This window comes from Colletotrichum paranaense (genome assembly GCF_030867605.1).
Source record: "Colletotrichum paranaense strain IMI 384185 chromosome Unknown Scaffold_6.1, whole genome shotgun sequence".
Taxonomy (NCBI): domain Eukaryota; kingdom Fungi; phylum Ascomycota; class Sordariomycetes; order Glomerellales; family Glomerellaceae; genus Colletotrichum; species Colletotrichum paranaense.
Window position 1 is genome coordinate 2,223,308 of NW_026848964.1, and position 19,295 is coordinate 2,242,602.

Below are 19,295 nucleotides of genomic sequence, written 5' to 3' on the forward strand. Positions count from 1 at the left end.
GGTCGGTGAGCAGCGGACGGGTCGGTCGTGGCCGTTGATCCCGTCATTGGTAAGACACCGGCGGTTGTTCCCCCGACAGTGATCGACACTGCAGGTGAGCAGGCGAAAGAGTCACCGGTGTCGTAGGTACCTGTATATGAAATCGCCTTGTGAGACATCTCATGTGACGACGAACGCGAGGCATCGCGAAGTGACGGGCATTGAATCACGGGCATGGAAGCGTATGAAGATGGGTGATGCCGGAAACTCCGCTCAGTGCTCGCAGCAAATGACTGCCTTGGCTCCGTGGGGGCCCCGTGGAGCATCCGGAGAGACGGCAGAAGGCGGTGCTGGTCCGCACCTGGAGATGACCTAAGATCCTTTGGCCTCAGTCGACAAGGCATCGAGTGGTCGCTGTAGTCATCATGTCTGGTGTGTGATGCCGAAACGGATGTGGTCCAGCTTGAGTCTCTTGACCGAGAATACTCAAGACGGTCTAGGGCGCATCAGGGATCGGACAAGACCGAAGTGTGAAGTCATTGGCAGTTGTGATTGCAGAGGTGCATCGCATCGGTAGCGTTGGGCGACGGATATGACAGAGTACGGCTGCTATTGCCGCAAGGTTCGTGTTTCGGGCAAAGAGGTGTACTCGGGTGCAGGCCCATGATCCTTCGAGCGACTCGAAATAATAGAAACCACTGTGAGTCAGCGGATGCAGCGCAATAGTGCCTTGAGCCCTGTTGCAAAGTCTAAATCAGGCTTTTCAATGGGCAGACTAGTCTCTGCGGTTCTCGTGTATCTTTTGAGTGCCAACATGTTCGCATTGCCTCTGATAAGATGGTTGTACTCCGTAAAGGCTACTTTTGAAGACATGTCGTTGTTGAAGGCGTATCCGTAAGATGGGACGAGATGAACGGGGATGCGACTGGGATATTGGGGTCCAAAAGGGGCCGCTTGATGTTCCTGAAGCAGCTGCCTAAGGAACTTTGAAGTTGCAGTGCCCGGGTGCGCTCGAAGCCACGTGCGACATTTCACCCATTGTCCGCCGCCGGGATGGGAGTTGGGGGCCATGGGGCCTTCCTTTCCTGATTTCCCTCCAAGGTACGTGAGTACCTAGATATCCGTACGGAGGGATGACTAAGGAGAACGTGGGCAGCAAAAGGTCTGAGCTTTGCGCCCCCTCAAACGGGAAGGCACAGCAGAGGTTCGCACTTTTCAAGGTACGCAAGGGAAGGAGGCAGGTCCTTGCTAGGGGCCGGCGCCCGGACCTTCTATGCGGCCCATCCAATCCTCCCCCTCCAACGTCTGGACTTCCAGTGGTTAGAACCCAAATCCTTCCCGCCTACATTCAACTACCATCGAGCATTAGCCATAATCAGCCACTATCGTGTCGGAAACTCCAAGTGACGATAGTGTTGAAAATGTATGAAAGGATAGAGCAACAGAAAATACGTCGCCTCAGATAGGTGCGATAGCGACGGCTCGTCCTCGTCCTTGTCCTTCCAATCCCGGCGTTTAATCTTGTTTGCCAAGTGACAATCAACAAACAAACAAATAATAACCAGCGCCACCAACAGGATGCTCCAACACAATGCTGGGCCGTCAATATGGATTCGGGTACCTGTGCCGTACGGTTACTGGGTCAGGAGTTTCACCCGTATCTCGTCCATCTTCTCTTTCTCTTATCCTCTTCAGAATTTCTCTTCCACTTCCACGAGCCGTCTCACCTCTCTTGACCTTGACTGCCTTCTTTGCCCCGCGACGAGTCGAAATTTTGCGCAATGGAGTCTCTACCTGTCGAGATCCTTCAAATGACCCTGAGTTACCTCTGTATGCATTGCCGAGACCCCACCGGCTTCCCTCACGCAGATACACAAGAGGTCCGAGACGACAAGAGAGCATTGGCTTTCCTTTGCAGAATCTCAAGACGCATATCTGCGGTAGCCTATCCGATCTTGTACCACTATTATGCGACGGGAAACATGCATCTTAGACAGACAGTTATCACCAGGCAAAGGCCCATCAGAAATACCCCCGAGCCGAACCTGGTTCAGAAATTCACCCGTACCATCCGACAGCGACCTGACTTGGCCTCATACGTCGATGCTATGCAGGTTGCAAGCTGGGACCTGGAAATCAATTATCGCCTAACCTCACCGGACTCCTCCAGCTCCGACAGCAGTGTGTCGGATTCAGAAGTGCCCCCCGAAGTGTGGGAAGCTGCCAGTACATTATACGCTGAACACTCGAGGAAGCCACAGCCACCGACGCCAATAAAGGACTACAGCATGCTAGAAGGCGAAGTTCCAGATTTGATAGCGGCTATCCAGTCATGTCCTCGTTTGCAAAGTCTTCTCGTCAGTTACAGTGACCACGACCCCATCTGGCCCGAAAAAAGCTGGCTGGGGCTGAGAATGCCCTCGATCCGTCGTCTGGGTGTCATAGTCGGCCTATCCAGGCAATGCACACTCTATATCAATTTCGCCGGAATGCAGAACATGTTTCCCAACGTGGAATCTATCCATGCTAGCACGGGAGGCCTTTGGATTCTTCAGCGCGGCACGCTTCCGACCAAAAACCCGAAGGACTTTTTGACAAAGTTGAAGAGCCTATCGATTGCGGGAATGCGGGATCCTCACTTGGAGGAGCTGTTGACATGTCTGCCTGGTCTCGAACGCCTCGAAATCACCAACCAGAACTACGATTGCTCCTGGCGAAGGGCCCTCAAGCCGGTGCAAAACCGACTCAAGAGCCTTCACATATCCTACCACCTCAAGCCGCACCATGGCATGAAGCTGTGGGATGTCAAATTTCGCCACAGCGAACGGTTTAGATTATGCGGCGCTCTGGAGGAACTCTCGCTCGACTGCCGGTTAATCCGGGACGTCGTCACGCCCTATGCTCCCGAAGCGAGACTAGCATCGCTGCTACCGCCATCGATTCGCGTTTTTAGGATTCGGTATCTTCATTATGTCATGTCAGGGACACTGAAGTACCTAGCAGACGTGGCACCCACCCGCTTCCCGCATCTCAAGCTCATCCACATTGGGGTGAGCGAATGCGAGTCGCCCGGGAATGAGAACATGGTTGCGGCAATGGAGGAACCGACGCGCCGGCTCTTCGCGGCGGTGGGCATCGATTTGTTGTGGATGCAGGATCTGGTTTGGGAACAGAAGAGACCTGGAAGGTTCCTGGGGTCGGGGATAAATTTGACGGCCGACATACCCCTTCCGGTGGTACCCGAGCATATGATCATTCATTAACGCAGAAAAGGGTGTGCAGGGGAAGGAATTTCGGCTGACCGTCATGAGAAGCTCATGTGTTGTCAGTAGTGGTGTACTGACAACGTCGGTTGGGGTATGCTGATGGACTCAGAGTCGAGAAGAGAACAAGTAACGGTGATAACGGGTTTCTGAAGCAGTTGAAAGCACGAACCAGGGGAAGCCTAGCAACATGTCGGTCGGTGTCCATCTGCTCACTGCCTCCACATCGACTTTGAAGTCGATAGTCCTATTTCACTTAGCTAATACATCACTTACACGCCCATGAGCTAAGAGGCTCGATGTACATACTTCGTGTATCTACTATTCGCCCGAGCAATCAGCAACGGCAGGATAATAAGTAAATAAGGTATGTACATCATGCTTCACAGCCCCTAGTGAATCCCCAACGCCACGAGACATAAGCTAAAATCGTCCAAGAAAGGCTTGGGAATATGAAGCATCCACACACCTTCCTGTCCCAAATTCACGGCTGCCTGGTTTGGAAACACAGAGGCTAACCTGATTTAGGATATCTCACTTGAGCCGCACCAGCCTTACGACCTGCATGTAACCACCACCTACCCACCATTATCAACATCTCTCCTGCTGGTCTGGCGCTGACCACCGAGCCAAGACTTGGGTTCCACAACAGCCCTGCCACTCGGTCAGCGAAAGTAGGAGAGGCGCACATACACAGCCTACTAATGCAATGCAACCAGAGCCAGGAAAAGGCGGGAAATTGCAAAGAGAGAGACCTCGTGGTTGTGGAACGTGAGTAAGAAATAGAGCAACTCTGTCCCTCGTCAACCCCCCCCCCCCTTTGCCAGCCTTGTAGATCTCCGAAAAGGGAAATAGAGCCAACCTGGAGTGTGACACGGAGGCGTGTAGGTGTGTATCTGCATGGCAAATTTGGGAAATCATGTGTAACGTACCACGCTTAGCAAAGTTCACGTCGGGCGGCCGCCGAGGTCTGCGGACCCGCGGCAACCATTTCTGGGTCCGCGGCCCTCCTCACCATCGAACCGACGAGGTGCGAAGAAATAACGGCAGATAGACTAAGAATGCTATGCGAGGAAGGAGGGAGGTGGTAGCATGGCTTAGGACTTTGCTAAGCCCAGGGATTACTCACTCACGGACCAAGAGTTCTGCTAAGGAGGAGCCTCTCTCGAGGGCTTGGCAGGCGGATTCGGGGTATCACTAAGAATTTCTTGTCTTGGATCCTTCACTCGGCTCGCTCCTACGCGGGCGGTCCCGTGTGTTGAACGACGTGTTTTAGCCCCCCTGAGGCGGAATTGACTCCGGAGCTTTAGGGTGCTTTCGTCTACGGATATTGACGCAGCGGGAATAACTTTCTCATGAGCTGCGCGTTCCGAGTCGTCATTGATGTCTATGTGCGGCGAAAGGGGGACCCTTCGCGTTTGTCCAGACTTGGAGAAAAGGACTATACATGGATGGTCTCACCTAGGAAACTTGGATGGGAAGGATACGTAGCCAAATCTGTCAGGCAGAAGCCGACAATGTCGAAACGATGACGGACGCGAATGCTTTTGCCGTCGCTCGTCGCTTTCTGCTCGATTCGGTCGACAGGGACAGACATGGTGTGTGTGCTGACTTGAGTCGAGGACGGCTTACATATCCCCTTTTCCTTTTTGGTATCTGTGGGCTTACGCTCCTCGGCCGAACGTAGAATTGTCAGCACACCACACACATTCACACTTACATGCGACTATCAAAGTTCAAAATCCGGCAAGGCCGAACCAAGCATCTCGTCCTTCTTCGGAAACACGTTCGAGGGACCTGGAAAAAAAGGGACCTTGCATGTACAACGAATTCAAGCCAGCCGAACAGACCGGCCTTTTTGCATAATCTCATTCCCCGGACGGGCTTCTCAAACCAGCGTGCCGCCCGAAAATCACTCTATGCTTTTTTCCCTTTTTGCTCTCTTCTTACTTCGTACATGCATTGCCTCTCCTCGATGCGCGCGTTTCCGTGTGATGTGACGAACAAACAAGGTACGTGATTTACAACTCGTCCCTAACGTGCCCGCCGCCGCTGCCGCCGCCAGACTTGCTGGGCTCCTCCATGGCCATAAGCTTGACAACTAAGCTCGTCCAGCCGGTGAAGTGCTGGGTGCGCTGCCCCTCGCCCGTCTCCGGGTTGTACTGCTCCCAGGCGAAACCCGTCTTTTCCCAGCTGTTGTAGACGGTGTCGACGAGGTTCTTGCGAAGGCGGGTGAAGAGGTCCGCAGCCTTGGCCTTGTAAGGGCCATCTTGGGAGGCGACGTTCTGTGGTACTTGTTAGTGATGGGTGATTCTTGTCGGTAGGAGATGGGTCGGTGTGACTTACTCTCAGTTGGGAGACGGCCATGTAGTTGATTGGCATCCACACGGGGCTTCTCCAGTAGTTCTCGGCCGTGCCATAGAACTCATCCTGCTTGCTCAAACTCCTCAGGCCGTGGGGGCTGAAGAGGTGCTCCTCGTCGCCAATGAGGTCGAGGAGCTTGCCCAGCTTGGGGTCGTCGGCCTCAAGAAGACCGACCAAGAATGGGAACAGCGAGATGTAGCCCTTGTGGCAGACGAGGGTGTTCTCTTCGTAAGCATCGATCGTGGCATCGCAGTAGCAGCCCTCCTTCTCGGACCAGTGGAGGTCGTTCAGGTTGCGGCGGATGGCATTCAGAGTCGCCTTGAACTCGTCAACCTGCTCCGCCATGCCAAGAGCGTCGGCAATGTTCATCAACGACTTGGTCATCAATCCAACCCAGGACATGAGGTCGACGTGGAGTTCGCCGGGGTGAGGGGGCTGGGGACGAGGGTAGTCATCGAGACCGCTCGTGAGAACGTGGGTCTCGGTGCGGCCGCGCCATCTGTAGCCTTCCTTGTTCGAGAACGCGTCGCGGTCGTAGGTCTTCAAGTCTCCTCGCTGAGTCTTGCGGAACCAGTCGTACTGCTGGCGGACGAACGGGTACAGCCTTCGGAGGAACTCCTCTCCGAGCTCGACATTGTCCAAGTGGGCGGTCTGCAGGGAGGCCTGAGGGCCGAGATGCTCTTTTTCGGCGGGCTGGCTACCGTTGGTCTTGCGCAGTCTCTCCATGAAGCCTTCAATGATGAGGAAAAGAGTGGGAGGGTTGGCGTAGTGCGGGTACTGGACCTGGAATTCCTCGGGTACCTTGCTCCGAGCCTCGAGACCTAGAATTTGCTCGCGAGGGATCCATCCGTCTTCGTCCATGGTGTTGAACCAGCTCTTGACGATCTCCAAGGTCAAGTCAATGTCCCAGTCGGCGATGGGGATAAGGTGATAACCCTCGTCCCAAAGGAATCCTCGAGGGAAGAAGGGGCGAGACGGAACAGCCGTGAAGAGCTCATACGGGCCCTCCAACTCCTGCTGCTTGCGTGCGCGGGCAGCAGCGGTCTCCTCCCAAAAGCCCTCGTTCTCTTCGTCGTACTCGGGAGCGTAAGAACGATCAATCAGCTGAGACCCGTGGAAGTATCCGATGCCGCCAAGTAGGTTAGAGAACATGCTCTTGGCAAACTTCTTGTATTTGTCGGCAGTGAACGGGGCCTTCAGGCTGAAGATGGAAGAGAAGCGTTCTCCAAAGAACTCGGTGACCGACTTGATCTCGCGCGTGACATCGGCACTTGTGAGCTCGGGGCCCGCAGAGGCAGATGAGAAGATGACGTCAAACTCAAAAGCTCCCTCAAACATCTTCTGGACGACGTGCGTGTTCCCTTCGCCGGGCTTGTTCTCGATCTGGTAGGTGAGGTATGCCGGAGGCGGCTCGTTCATCTCGTAATTCTCCTGGACAAACTTGACGCTTTCCTGGATGAGGTTGAAAACAACACCCTTGCCCTGCCACTGATGCTCCTCAGGAACTGTCAGAGATCGTACCGTCGTGCGATCGGGGTGTCTCTTTTCGGACAAATCGTGGCTGCTGGAAGGGTGCTTGCCCTCTCCCTTAGTGATGACCAGCTTATACTTGCCGAGCTCCTGGGAAGAGCCTCCGAATGCAACGTCGCCGTCGAACCCAGCGGGGTCATTCTCACCGGAGAATGCGAGCTCTGCTTCGCTGTTGTCTTCGGCGATGTAGTAGTGGATCATGGTCTTCAGATCGGCGGGTGCACCCTCTCTCGGAACACCCTTGATTCTTGCAGCCCAGCTACCGCCGTTGGCTCCACCGGGGACCTTGACAAACGAAGTGGTGATGTCAATCTGATTGCCTTCGTCGTGGATAGACTGGATGCCTCCCTTCCGGGCATCATACTCGTCCCATCCATAGCCATGAAGGCCTTCATGCTGTTCGCATGTGTAGCGGAAACCTAGACTTGTAAGCCTTTACATATGTATGAAGACGCCGGTATACAACATACCTTGCTGAACGTCTTGGTAGTTGTCGACTCTGGACCACATCAATCCAGTCCACAGACTCTTGGGGGATCGGTTGCGGACGCCAAAGTACAGGTTCGACTTATAAGGACCCCAGAACAAGCTTTCGTTGTTGAGGCGGCCGACCTCGGAGGTCAAGATTGAAGCCGAGCCGGGACCATCTTCCGCCGCAAGGGCTAGCTGTGCCCCAAAGGTATTGAAGAGGGAAAGCGTGAGGAAGACGGCCAATTGCGTTATGCGGGCCATCTTTGCGGTGTGTGAATGATCATTCAACGCTCATCGGAGCTCTGAGGGGAATAATCTGACACTCACACAACAGCTATGTGAAATTGCCAAGCTGTGTGCGTCAGTTTGTGTGTGTAATGTCAGGTCTGAAATAGAGAAGTGAACGAAGTCGGGTGTAAGATGAGAAAGAGGCAAGTATCAATGTACCTCTGGCCAACGCTGCTGGAGTGAACACGTTGGACGACTCGCAAGCTGCCTGGGATGGAGCTCGGATCGAGGCTGAGGTGAAATGTGGCTTTGACAGCTTGGTTGACGTCGGCTGCCAAACGAACCAATCAACCCCCTTGGAGCATGTCAAGCTTGGGCCAGCTTATGTGTGGCGGCGGGTGTTTTAGCGTCAACCCCGTTGTCGATAGCTGCTACGATCCCTGAAACTTCAGCAACTGTCGGTTGTCCCAATGTACTCCACTGGGCCTTTGGGGAATGGAATGTTGCGCCTACTTGACTTCCTCCACTGAAAGCCCCCCCCTGCCGAGTCGCACACCGTCAATTGCTGCCAGTGGCTGCATGTCAATTCCCTCCCATCCACTCTGACCTCTCTCTACCTCACTGGTACATGCTCCTTTCCACTGTTCACCTGCATCAAGTAGCTCTTGTCGACCTGCAGCCCAGCCTTGCGCTTGGTCACGGAAACGCGCACGATATAGCCATCGCATAACCAGCTTGACGACCTCAGAAGCCACCTGTCGAGCTTCGCGCACTTCCGTGTTCTCCTGGTGTGGCGCCAAACGCACGAGACCATCGCGATATGGCCACATAGCTCGCCCGCAACATACTTTGAGTTGAAGATGCTGGACGGGAGATACATATGCTAGGATGAGCTTGGACTCGCTGTTACCCATCGCTCCCGCGAGGGTGAAGGCATTGATTCTACCCCTGGGCCAAATCAGAAGTGATCGTTTCTCGTCCTTCATTGAACGCCTGCGGCCTGAACATGTCGTCTCCTTGCGGGATGTCAGCCCTGATGGGCGGCCAAACAGGAGCACGTCCTTCCATTTCCCACATTCTTTTCAAGAACCCTCATACTGACTGTCAATCTGTAGATATGTTTTCCCCTTTGGCCTTCCCTGACGGCGCCGTATTCTACGAACTCATAACCCACGTCCCCCCACCTTCGCATCTCGCGCTATCGCCGTTCGACTTCTACCGTGAACCCCTAGCGGTTATTGCAATCGCTGACGGAGAGGAACTCAGCCGAGTCACCTTCAGCAAGAGACACTCTGGAAATGCGCCCACCGTTGCCGAACAAAACATCCGAACGCTGGACCAGGAGTTGGAGGACTTGAGAGACCGCTTCGGAAGGGCACTGGTTCACCGAGTGCTGATCTTCGACCATGCGCTTTCGAAGGAGAACCCGGTACCTTTACCCGAGGGACTCATCGCTATACCACCGCCGGACGAGTGCAAGCGGACGACCATGAAAACTATAATGTGCGACATTACGTCGCAGCTCCTGGCGGAAATGACAAGACTGGCCAAGTCGTTTGAAGCCTGGAACTTCATCGATTCTCCCGGACAGTCTCAGTCAAGTAGACAAACGAACGGCGCATCATGGGGCGCAGATGATTCTGGTTCGGTAAATAAGAGGGCATCTCAATTCGTTCCTGGTCCGCAGAGATCGAGCTCGACCAGTGGTATTCCAGATCGGCACATGAATCGCATGTCTATGCCGGTTGCGCCTATGAAGCACAACTCGGCTGTATCGTCGAGCAACTCAACGCCCGCTCGGCCGTCAACTCCTGTGAAAAGCGGACTGTCGAACCCTCCTACCACTTTTGACGATTTGACTTCCGGCATGAGTAGTGACTCTTCGACCCCTGACCGAAATGCAAGGCCGGGTGCTGGAGACCACTTCAGGTCAGAAAGTTCAGATCGAGTTTCGGTGCAGGGCTTCGGCCCCGGTGGTCTCAACGATCGCTTCAGAGCGAAAGGCAAAAGCAGAGTCAAGATCCTTATGGGGTCTTTGTATCTGCAAGCAGGTCGCTGGACCGATGCTTTGAAAGAACTTATAGATGGCGCAACAGTAGCCAAATCGATAAACGATCACATATGGCATGGCAAGGCACTCGAGTTGATCACTCTCTGTCTACTGCTGCTAGGCTGGGTCAAGGTCGACTTTCAGGTCCCGTCTATTTGCCTGCCCCCACAAGACAAATCTACGGCTGCTACATATGCTGCCCTAGAAGCAGCGACCCCAACTGATGCAGGCCAGCCCAAGCATATTCGAAACCTTCAGATTATACTTCCAGACCTTTTGGACCGAATCGCCGGGCTGTATTCTCGTATATCTGCTGAGCATCTGCCTCCCTTACCCCTGGCGGAGACGACAATTAGATTCTCCAAGATTTTGTCTGCTTTGCACCTTGCTGACGGAAAGCTCGGAGAGCGTGCCTACGAGATCATGATCTTTGGAAAACTGCCCTCGACCCCTCTGACGACCTCGCCCCGGTTGACCGTTGTCCCGAGCCGACAGTCAATCGTCACATTTCTCTTCCGCGCGTTTCCTGCCTCTTCGTCGGAGCTTCTCACCATCGCAGATAGAGTTTCGATTCTAGCAGGAATCGCATCCGTTCTTGGACCTCTCGGTCATCATCGGAAGAAAGCAATGGTAACCAGAGAACTCGTTTCCGTCCTAATCAGCGGACTGGTTGAGGCGCGCACTCGTGGTGCTGCAGACATGGGTATACACCCTGCGGCAGGCCTGGTAGCTCTGAATGCTGCCAACGGGCACAGTAATAGCGCAGTCGCACTCGAGCTGGGCGAAGGCGACGTTGAACAGGGAATCGAGGCATTTTTGGCTCTTTTGTGCAAGTCTTACGGTGTTGTCGGCTTTGACATGAAGAAACAACCCGCAGACGATGCCATTTCGACAGAGGACTCGGACGCTGCTGTCATCGATAGAATTCGGGGACAGGCAGCTGCGAGATTCTTTGGGTTCACCAGTGTCAAGCTGAACATACTGAGAGCATGCATCAACTTTTCTGAAGCGTTGCCTGACTTCAATGGTGTTTTGAAGTTCTCCAGTGATCTGCTTCGCACCGCTGGCTCAGGAGTTGCCCCTGGCCCTCGCAAAGAAGATGCATCACCGGTCATTACTCGCGACGAACAGACCCGGCTCGCCACAAATATTTCAAAGACATCGAATCTCGCGAAAAGATTAGGCCTTAATCAGCTCGCGGCGGAGTACTGGGACGAGTTCTTCGTCCGTGGCGTCGCCTTAGAACCACTTCCGATTACCAGAATTCCGGTCCCGCATGCCAAGAGTACACTTCCTGGAGCAGTAACTGCGAGAACTTCTCAAGACGTCAATCCTTTTATATACAACCCATTCCTTAAGCAGCCCGATAAAGCTGCTGACCACCTTCTCGTTGCGAACGAGCCCGCAACCTTTAGAGTTACTCTTCAGAACCCATATGACATCGAGGTGGATGTCGAAAGCCTTCGCCTGGACACCAGCGGCGCAGAATTCGAATCGAGCTTTGAGAGCACCATTATTGGCCCGTACCGAACACAGATTCTCAAAGTCTCGGGAACACCAAAAGGACCGGGTGCCTTGAAGGTAACAGGCGCAATCATCCGTGTCCGCGGCTGTCGCGAGAGACGATTCCCCATATTCAAACAGCCATGGACGCCGCAAGCAGATGTCAAGGTAAAGGCTACCGGACTTCAAGCCTTGGAAACCACCCTTGCCTCAGGAGCCCTTGTTGGCCAACCGCTGAAGGTAGAGAGTGTCGCATTGAATGTCATCCCTAAACAGCCTATTGTTATTGTCAAGTCGACAACGTTACCCCAGGCTTCCGTCATGGTGCTCGAGGGAGAGAGACAGGTGTTCTCTGTCACGTTGCAGAATCTCTCCCAAACAACTCCAGTGGACTTTATGCTTTTCTCTTTCCAAGATTCCACGCAGGGACCGCTGCAGGCAGGCATCAACAACAGAGATGCTACGCCAGCCGAATTGTACGAATACGAATACATTCTGATGAGACGCCAAGGTCTTCGAAGGTTGAACAAGAAGGAACCGGAGAAGCGATACATTGCTCCAGGAGGCACTGCCACATTTGATTTCGAAATCCTAGGCAAGCCTGGGTTGACGAACGCTGCCATTCAGATCGACTATGCCCATCTCGGAGTGCCTCCCGAGGAAGTGACGGACAAATTCCATACCCGGCAGGTCTCGCTGCAGTTGACGGTCACTGTAAATGCTAGCGTCGAGCTCACGCGACTCGATATCCTGCCTCTCAGCGGACCCGTACCCAAGCCGCTTCTCAGTCTTACAAACCTGGAGTCCAAGGTTGATCCTTCGACATTGGCAGATGAATATTGTCTTTTGTCTATGGATCTGCGCAATGCTTGGCCGAACAATATGGAGGTCGAAATGGATGGTGAGGACGGTATTGTGATTGAGGAACACGTTCTCCCGGGGAACACCAGTCGCGTTATCGTTCCCCTACGGCGCATTTACCTCGAGGACCCTCACGCATCGATCCCGGCACTCAACCCATCAAGACAGCGGCAATTTGTTGTGAGCACAAGCAAGATTACGCCCGACATGGAACGCTCGAATCGCGAAGCATTCTGGATGAGGGAAAAAATACTGGAAACGCTCACAGCCAGGTGGAAAACAGTATCTGGCCCAAAGCGAAGCGGTTACATAGACCTGAGAACCATTAGGCTTTCACCCAGGATGATGGACGCTCTCAGGATTGATGATGTCGGCATCGAAATATCGGTACAGGACTCGGGCCAAACTGTAGGCGAAATGGTCAAAGAGACGATACTCGTCGACAACTTTGTCCAGGTCAAGATTGGTATCACCAATCGGTCAGCCAAGCCAGTCTATCCGATGTTGAGACTGATGCCAGCCTTATGCCACCGTCCGTTGAACGTAGCATTGGACTTTACGCGAAAATTTGCCTGGAACGGTACCTTACAGCAGGCACTTCCGCTGTTGGCGGCCAAGGCGACTACAGAAGTGGAGATTCAGGCCATGGCACTCTGTCGAGGAGAGTTCGAAATAGGGGCATCCGTTGAGGAGTACCAGATTTGGGAAGAGCCAAAGGGAAAGAAGGAGCAGGAAGAGACACAAGAGAGCCGACAGCGATCGGACACTCAGACGATGCTCAACGCGATCATTGGTGCGAAGGAAAGGCGCATATGGCACTCAAGGCAACCCTGTATCATCAAGGTGGTGGATCAGGACTAGCGACTCGAGCTATTCACATGACGAACTGTATGATGGTGGACATGTAGAAGAAGTGATTCACACCATGGTGGAGTTGGCGATCGCAGCGGCCTCCAATAAGTAGATAATTGACTTCTTGATAGACGACTCAAGCCGCTACCAATTCTTGACTAGCTGCGACGGGTTCAAGCAAGGTCCAATCCAGGGATACCTCGATCAGCCCGGCGATCGAATTAAGCTCATCCCTGCGTCCCGAACAAAGGGCTCACGGGCGATTCATGCGTGGGTCTGACCGCCTTCTCGTTTCTGCTGTTGCCACCAAATTTTCCTTAGGGAGTCGCTTTCCGGTGCTAGCCGACAGCGGGCCTTTTTACCAACCCAAAGAGATCCGTTTCCGCCGTACAAGCTTTGGTCAAGCCATTCCCGTTTTGCGAGCGTTGCATTCGAGGTTGTCGCTGTCGTCGTCTTAAAAGGAAAATCCGGAATCTCACTAATAACCAAGGATGACGCGACCTCAGATTCTGTTTTTTGATGCGTACGACTCCTTTACGAACAATATCGTATCCCTTCTCACAACGTTGCTTGACGCCGATGTACACGTTTTACCGATTGATACGCCCTTGCTAGACCAAAAGTCGCCGACTTTCTCGGTCGATTTTCATCGGGAATTATCACGGTATCATGCAGTGGTCTGCGGACCTGGGCCTGGCTCCCCCGAGAATGAAACGGATGTTGGGCTCATGAGATGTATTTGGAGATTGCAAGATGAGCATATGCTGCCGGTTCTTGGCATTTGCCTTGGGTTCCAGAGCCTCGTCCTCAGCTCGGGCGGTAAAGTAAGGAGGCTTCAACGCGGGTTGCACGGGATGGTTCGCACTATTCAGCATGAGAAACCTGAAGCGACGTGTGCCGAGGACATCTTTGATGGCGTCTCCGAGTTCAAGGCAACCCTCTATCACAGCCTCTGTGCCGACATCGGACAAGATTCCATCCCAGATTCCACTTGGGCAGAGTGCCGTTGGCATACCCAGAAGACAGCTCTTGAGCTGTTGCCTCTGGCGTGGGTGGATGAAGAAAGGGATAGCGGCCGCGAGAGAATCCTCATGGCGGTCAAGCACCAGAGCAAACCCTTTTGGGGCCTTCAATACCACCCAGAGTCTGTATGTACCCAGCCGGCAGGTCATGCGGTCATCAGCAACTGGCTTCGCGAAGCCATGGCGTGGAATTCGAAGGCGAATAGGACTGTCTTGACCGGAGAGCGATTCCTGGCAAGGAACGCAGTGAAGCCGAGTCTCCTCTGTGAGAACCGTGCCGCGGCCCAGCGAGGGAACGCCCCGATCCTCGAGTGGACGGAGATGCCTACGCCCCTGGCGACTGTCGGACTCGACTGCGAGTACCGATACAAGACCATCAGCCTTCCGGCGAACATCAAGGTGCCGGATATCGTGGAGATACTAAAGAGTGGCAGGACGGAGCACATCATTTTGGATTCGTCCAACTCGAGCAACATGGCGACGGGAGCTGCGGACGTTCGGGGCCGATTTAGCGTCATTGCTCTGGATGTGGAGGAGTCACTGCGAATCGAGCATCATGTGGGAGACGATTTCGCCACGGCCCGGATCCCATCGATTCAGGGGCTGCCCGTCGACCTGGTGGAGACTGTCCCCTTCGGGTCGCAAAGGAACATTTGGCATCTCCTCTCCGGTTTCCTTGAGAAGCGACGCATCCCGGCCTCGGGGGAGCTCCAGACACCGTTCCGAGGAGGCTTCATGGGCTACCTTACGTACGAGATGGGACTAAAGGGGATCGACGTGGAGGTGGCTGCTGAAAGAGGGCATCAGAGGCCTGACCTGTGCTTCGCTTGGGTCACTAAGAGTATTGTGGTCGATCACGTCAAGGGCTTGTTGCATGTCCAGCACCTTCAGAAGCGCAAACTCAATGCCGACTTTTGGATCGACTCCGTGGTGGCATCGTTGCAGACGTCCCACTTTTGGCAGTCACCGGGCAAGACCACCGTCAACGGTTCGGATGCTTCGACGGTAGCTACGAGGCCCGTTATTCGGGTCCCCGCCGCCGACGAGTACGAAGGCAAGGTCTCGCGCTGTCAAGACTTCATCGCCGCCGGCGAGTCCTACGAGCTGTGCCTGACGGACCAGACGACAATCACATTACCCGGACGCTCGACAAATGAACACCAAAACGGCCTCGCCAACGGACACCTGTCTTCAGAACAGGTGCAAAACAAATCCGCACACGTTGCGCCCTGGAGGCTCTACAAGACGCTCAGAGCCCGCCAGCCCGCACCCTTTGGCTCCTTCATCCGCCTCGGCGGCGCGACCCTGATCAGCAGCTCCCCAGAGCGCTTCCTCGAGTACGACGCCGACGGCTTCTGCTCCATGCGGCCGATGAAGGGCACCGTCCGCAAGTCGAATCAGGTCGCCACGCTCGCGCAGGCCGAGGCGATCCTGCACGTGCCCAAAGAGGAGGCGGAGAACCTCATGATTGTGGACCTCGTCCGCCACGACCTGCACGGCGTCTGCGGCTCTGGCAACGTCACGGTGCCGCACCTGATGAAGGTGGAGGAGTACGCGACCGTGTTCCAGATGATTACGATTGTCAACGGACAGCTACCGAAGCCCAAGACGACGACGACGACGGGTGCCGATCGTCAGCACACGGGGCTCGATGTCCTCGCTGCTAGTCTCCCGCCGGGCAGCATGACGGGAGCCCCGAAGAAGCGGAGCTGCGAGCTGCTGCAGGAGATCGAGGAGCACAGGGAGAGGAGTCTGTATTCTGGCGTGGTGGGGTACATGGACGCCACTGGAAAGGGGGATTGGAGCGTCACGATCCGAACTATGTTCAAGTGGGATGATGAAGCTGCGCCGCCGGAGGAAGGCGAGACGGAGCCGAGAGAGGTCTGGCATATCGGGGCCGGCGGTGCCGTGACTATCCTGAGCACTGCCGAGGGTGAGAGGGAGGAGATGTTTACCAAGTTGGCGGGGCCTTTGGGCGTCTTTGCGGAAGCATGAGCGGGTTCGGGATTTGGGGATAGATTGGGAGGAGAGGACCTCGCAATTTTTGGAATCGGCTTACTGGCGTTTACTATGTCATGAAGGGGGATATTCATGGTAAGGGGGATTTTTTGGTTGATACCTCAACGTATCTGGGATATTAGACTCTGGACCTTCACGGGTATTAGACTCAACTTTTAGACGACCCGGATCATCCACACGAAACTAGTAGAAAAAACAAGATCATTATTAAATAATCCATGTTTACGCTATCAGTTTTCCGCAGTCGGTCATTGGGAATTAGATGGTTTTGTCGTTGCATAACAAAAGCGAGAAAAAAGAGGAAACGCCCGCCTGACGGAATGATGCTGGATATACATGTGAAGCCTCCAAGTAAAGCGCACCCCGTTCCAAATCCCACTTTGCCGGATTCCCGAACCCGAGCGCCACAATGGTTTCCGACCTCGTCTCGTCGTACTGTACACGTCTGCCGCCAATTTGGTTGAAATGCGTATGCCCTCCATCACTGCTTCTGCTGCTGCTTCTGCTGCTTCTGCTGACACTACTTCCCCATCGCCTGCTCATAGCCGTATCAATTGTCCCCGGTCGTTGCTCCCGACGCTAGTCAGAAGTCCTGCTCCTCCTGAAAGAACATGCTAAAGCTGATGATGGTTCCGTAAATGAGGAGACCGCCAATTATCGACATGACCATGGCCTCAACCTGGATGAGATCGGAGTGGGCGAGAACGATGGGCAGGGCTGCGATAGAAGAGCATGGTCAGCAACACGATCCTCGCAATGATCAAAGACAAAAGAGCCGTAGGGGTTGGGAAAGGGGGGGGGGGGGAGGGAGAGAAGAAGCTCACCAATTCCCATAACCACCATGAACCCAGTGCAGAAGCGGCCGAGGTCCAGCACGGCGGAGCCGGAACCCTCGCCAAAGTCATCAGGGTTGGTGCATCGCGAGCAGACCCAGTTGGGGATCGGGGCCAATACGTAGGTAGCGACAACGAGAAGCGGGTAGTAGACCTTCCAGAGGGCGCAGGAGAGGATGACGAGGAGAAATCCGACGGCGAGGACGAAGGAAAGGGCGATGATGGTCTTGAGCCCGGCGGTCGGCATCTTGAATATCGTTGGAAGGTAGGCTGTGGTTTACTTGTTTCGGACGGGTATCGAAGTCGGAGCTGGGTATAGACGGCCCCGCCGGGGGTGCAAATGTATTCCTTCGAAACTTCCTTGGGAGTTCCGTTGAGAGCTTCGAGCGACGATCGTTTCTTGCGATTAGGCTGTCTTTTGATTAGTCGTGGGGAAGCTTCGTGGTGGTGGAGGATCAATCGGTCGTGTCGGTTGAGTAGTAGTTCGCGGCTAGGCTGGCAGGCTGAGTTGCGATGCGATGGCGGGTCCCAGGCCTGACGCACGAAGACCGTCGTCAGCGCACGGCGCAACCTTGTTCCAGCGGCCGGACAGCCTCCAATGACAAACCGCAAATAGTGGAAGGTCTCCACTCGGAAAGACCCCGGCTGTGAGTGAGGTCAGGTACGGGGGCAGGAAAGTGTACGTACCTCAACGAGGGATGCACGGAGCACCTGGCACCCTGGCACCTGGCTCCAGGCTGAGAGAGTGCTACGAAAGCTCGACCTGCCTTGAGCTGGGCCTGGCGTGCGGGAGGGACGCTTTATTATCCACCAAGCTGTCTCCCGCTCTCCCATCACCGACCTGCTCGCCCAACGACCACCCCGCGATCGAATCTCTCCCTCCCGTCTCCCTCAACCATCCACGACCCGCTACACGAAGACTCCAAGTTCCTTCCGTTTCCAGAAACCGCCGAACCGCCTGACGAAGCTACGAATCACCCCTCACGCCCGCCATGTTCAGAAACAATTACGACAACGACTCGGTGACATTGTAAGCTGTTTGGCCCGCTTCCTCAGCCTTCCCTTCCAGTCTCCCCGACTCCGCCGTGAAGAAGGCCAGCATAAAGATGGAGTGCTAACCTTCAACGTCTCATAGCTCGCCGCAAGGCCGGATATTCCAGATCGAGTATGCAGCCGAAGCAGTGAAGCAGGGTTCCGTAGTAGTGGGCATTGCCAGCAAAACACACGCCGTTCTAGTAGCAATCAAGGTACGACGTTTGCCGATACCTGGGACCTCTCTCTCTTGCCTCTCCCTACATCATCCGTTTTCAATCGATACTCGCGGACCTTTACTATAGAGCGCATGAAGCTAACATGCCATTCTTTCCCCAATAGCGCAACGCCGAAGAGCTGTCCTCGTACCAAAAGAAGATCTTCACCGTCGATGAGCACTCCGGTATCGCCATCGCAGGCCTCACCTCGGACGCCCGCGTCCTCTCCAACTTCATGAAGCAGCAGTGCCTCGGCCACCGCATGACGTACGGTCGCTCAATGCCCCTCCGCACCCTCGTCGACATGATTGGCGAGAAGGCCCAGATCAACACCCAGGTCTACGGCAAGCGGCCCTACGGTGTCGGTCTCCTCGTTGCCGGCGTCGACGAGCGCGGCCCCCATCTCTTCGAATTCCAGCCCAGTGGTATGACGGAGGAGATGGTCGCCTTCGCCATCGGCGCACGCAGCCAGATGGCCCGCACCTACCTCGAGCGCAACATCGACGCCTTTGAGACGTGCTCCCGCGAGGAGCTCGTGCAACACGGTCTCAAGGCCCTCAAGGAGAGTTTGGTCCAGGACCGCGAGTTGACGGTCGAGAACACCAGTGTCGGTGTCGTCGGCTACACCGAGAAGGATGGTGTCAAGACGGTCCAGCCGTTCAAGCTGTACGACGGCCAAGACGTCAAGGAGTGGCTCGACAGTGTCGCCGCTAGCGAGAGCCAGGGCGGCGGCGAAGAGGGCGGTGAGGGTATGGAGGTTGACGGCTAAGCGCTGCGGAAATCATGAATTCAGGAAAGATGCGCGGATGGGCTTCTACGCTGCGTTGCGTTGGGCTAGGCCGGATCGTCGCCAAACAACCTCCTATCCGGGGGTTTGGCTGACTGGACACGGCTATGGGAAGGAGACTCACCGTCCTCGAACGCACAGAGCCGGCCCGTTTAGACTTGTACCAATACACTGCAAAAAGGAGATTCGATGGCCCAAAAATGAGCTGCATCCGATGACTCAAGAGACAGGAAGACACGCAATCTATGTGCTCACTGATGATCCGGAGCTTGAGACAGATACC

General features: G+C 54.8%; 8 protein-coding genes across 8 annotated transcripts; 5 read left to right on the plus strand and 3 right to left on the minus strand.

The window, feature by feature from the left end:
* Positions 1-1,760: 1,760 nt before the first annotated feature.
* On the plus strand, positions 1,761-3,242 carry CPAR01_08400 (uncharacterized protein; the record flags this gene model as incomplete). The annotated part of the gene is made up of 1 exon (XM_060492668.1): positions 1,761-3,242. One exon carries the CDS (start codon positions 1,761-1,763, stop codon positions 3,240-3,242), a length of 1,482 nt encoding a protein of 493 aa, XP_060349038.1.
* Positions 3,243-5,263: 2,021 nt separating this feature from the next.
* On the minus strand, positions 5,264-7,868 carry CPAR01_08401 (mannosyl oligosaccharide glucosidase; the record flags this gene model as incomplete). Its single annotated transcript, XM_060492669.1, has 3 exons — positions 5,264-5,527; positions 5,589-7,555; positions 7,607-7,868. 3 exons carry the CDS (start codon positions 7,866-7,868, stop codon positions 5,264-5,266), a joined length of 2,493 nt encoding a protein of 830 aa, XP_060349039.1.
* A 476-nt stretch (positions 7,869-8,344) lies between these two features.
* CPAR01_08402 (uncharacterized protein) lies at positions 8,345-8,821 on the minus strand (the record flags this gene model as incomplete). The annotated part of the gene is made up of 1 exon (XM_060492670.1): positions 8,345-8,821. One exon carries the CDS (start codon positions 8,819-8,821, stop codon positions 8,345-8,347), a length of 477 nt encoding a protein of 158 aa, XP_060349040.1.
* Positions 8,822-8,871: 50 nt separating this feature from the next.
* On the plus strand, positions 8,872-13,110 carry CPAR01_08403 (uncharacterized protein; the record flags this gene model as incomplete). The annotated part of the gene is made up of 1 exon (XM_060492671.1): positions 8,872-13,110. The coding sequence occupies one exon, from the start codon at positions 8,872-8,874 to the stop codon at positions 13,108-13,110; it is 4,239 nt and encodes a 1,412-aa protein (XP_060349041.1).
* A 482-nt stretch (positions 13,111-13,592) lies between these two features.
* On the plus strand, positions 13,593-16,118 carry CPAR01_08404 (aminodeoxychorismate synthase; the record flags this gene model as incomplete). Its single annotated transcript, XM_060492672.1, has 1 exon — positions 13,593-16,118. The coding sequence occupies one exon, from the start codon at positions 13,593-13,595 to the stop codon at positions 16,116-16,118; it is 2,526 nt and encodes an 841-aa protein (XP_060349042.1).
* Positions 16,119-16,360: 242 nt separating this feature from the next.
* Positions 16,361-16,606, plus strand: CPAR01_08405 (uncharacterized protein; the record flags this gene model as incomplete). Its single annotated transcript, XM_060492673.1, has 1 exon — positions 16,361-16,606. The coding sequence occupies one exon, from the start codon at positions 16,361-16,363 to the stop codon at positions 16,604-16,606; it is 246 nt and encodes an 81-aa protein (XP_060349043.1).
* Positions 16,607-16,725: 119 nt separating this feature from the next.
* CPAR01_08406 (vacuolar protein sorting 55) lies at positions 16,726-17,222 on the minus strand (the record flags this gene model as incomplete). The annotated part of the gene is made up of 2 exons (XM_060492674.1): positions 16,726-16,859; positions 16,967-17,222. 2 exons carry the CDS (start codon positions 17,220-17,222, stop codon positions 16,726-16,728), a joined length of 390 nt encoding a protein of 129 aa, XP_060349044.1.
* A 745-nt stretch (positions 17,223-17,967) lies between these two features.
* On the plus strand, positions 17,968-18,994 carry CPAR01_08407 (proteasome A-type and B-type; the record flags this gene model as incomplete). Its single annotated transcript, XM_060492675.1, has 3 exons — positions 17,968-18,005; positions 18,111-18,222; positions 18,350-18,994. The coding sequence occupies 3 exons, from the start codon at positions 17,968-17,970 to the stop codon at positions 18,992-18,994; spliced, it is 795 nt and encodes a 264-aa protein (XP_060349045.1).
* Positions 18,995-19,295: the final 301 nt, after the last annotated feature.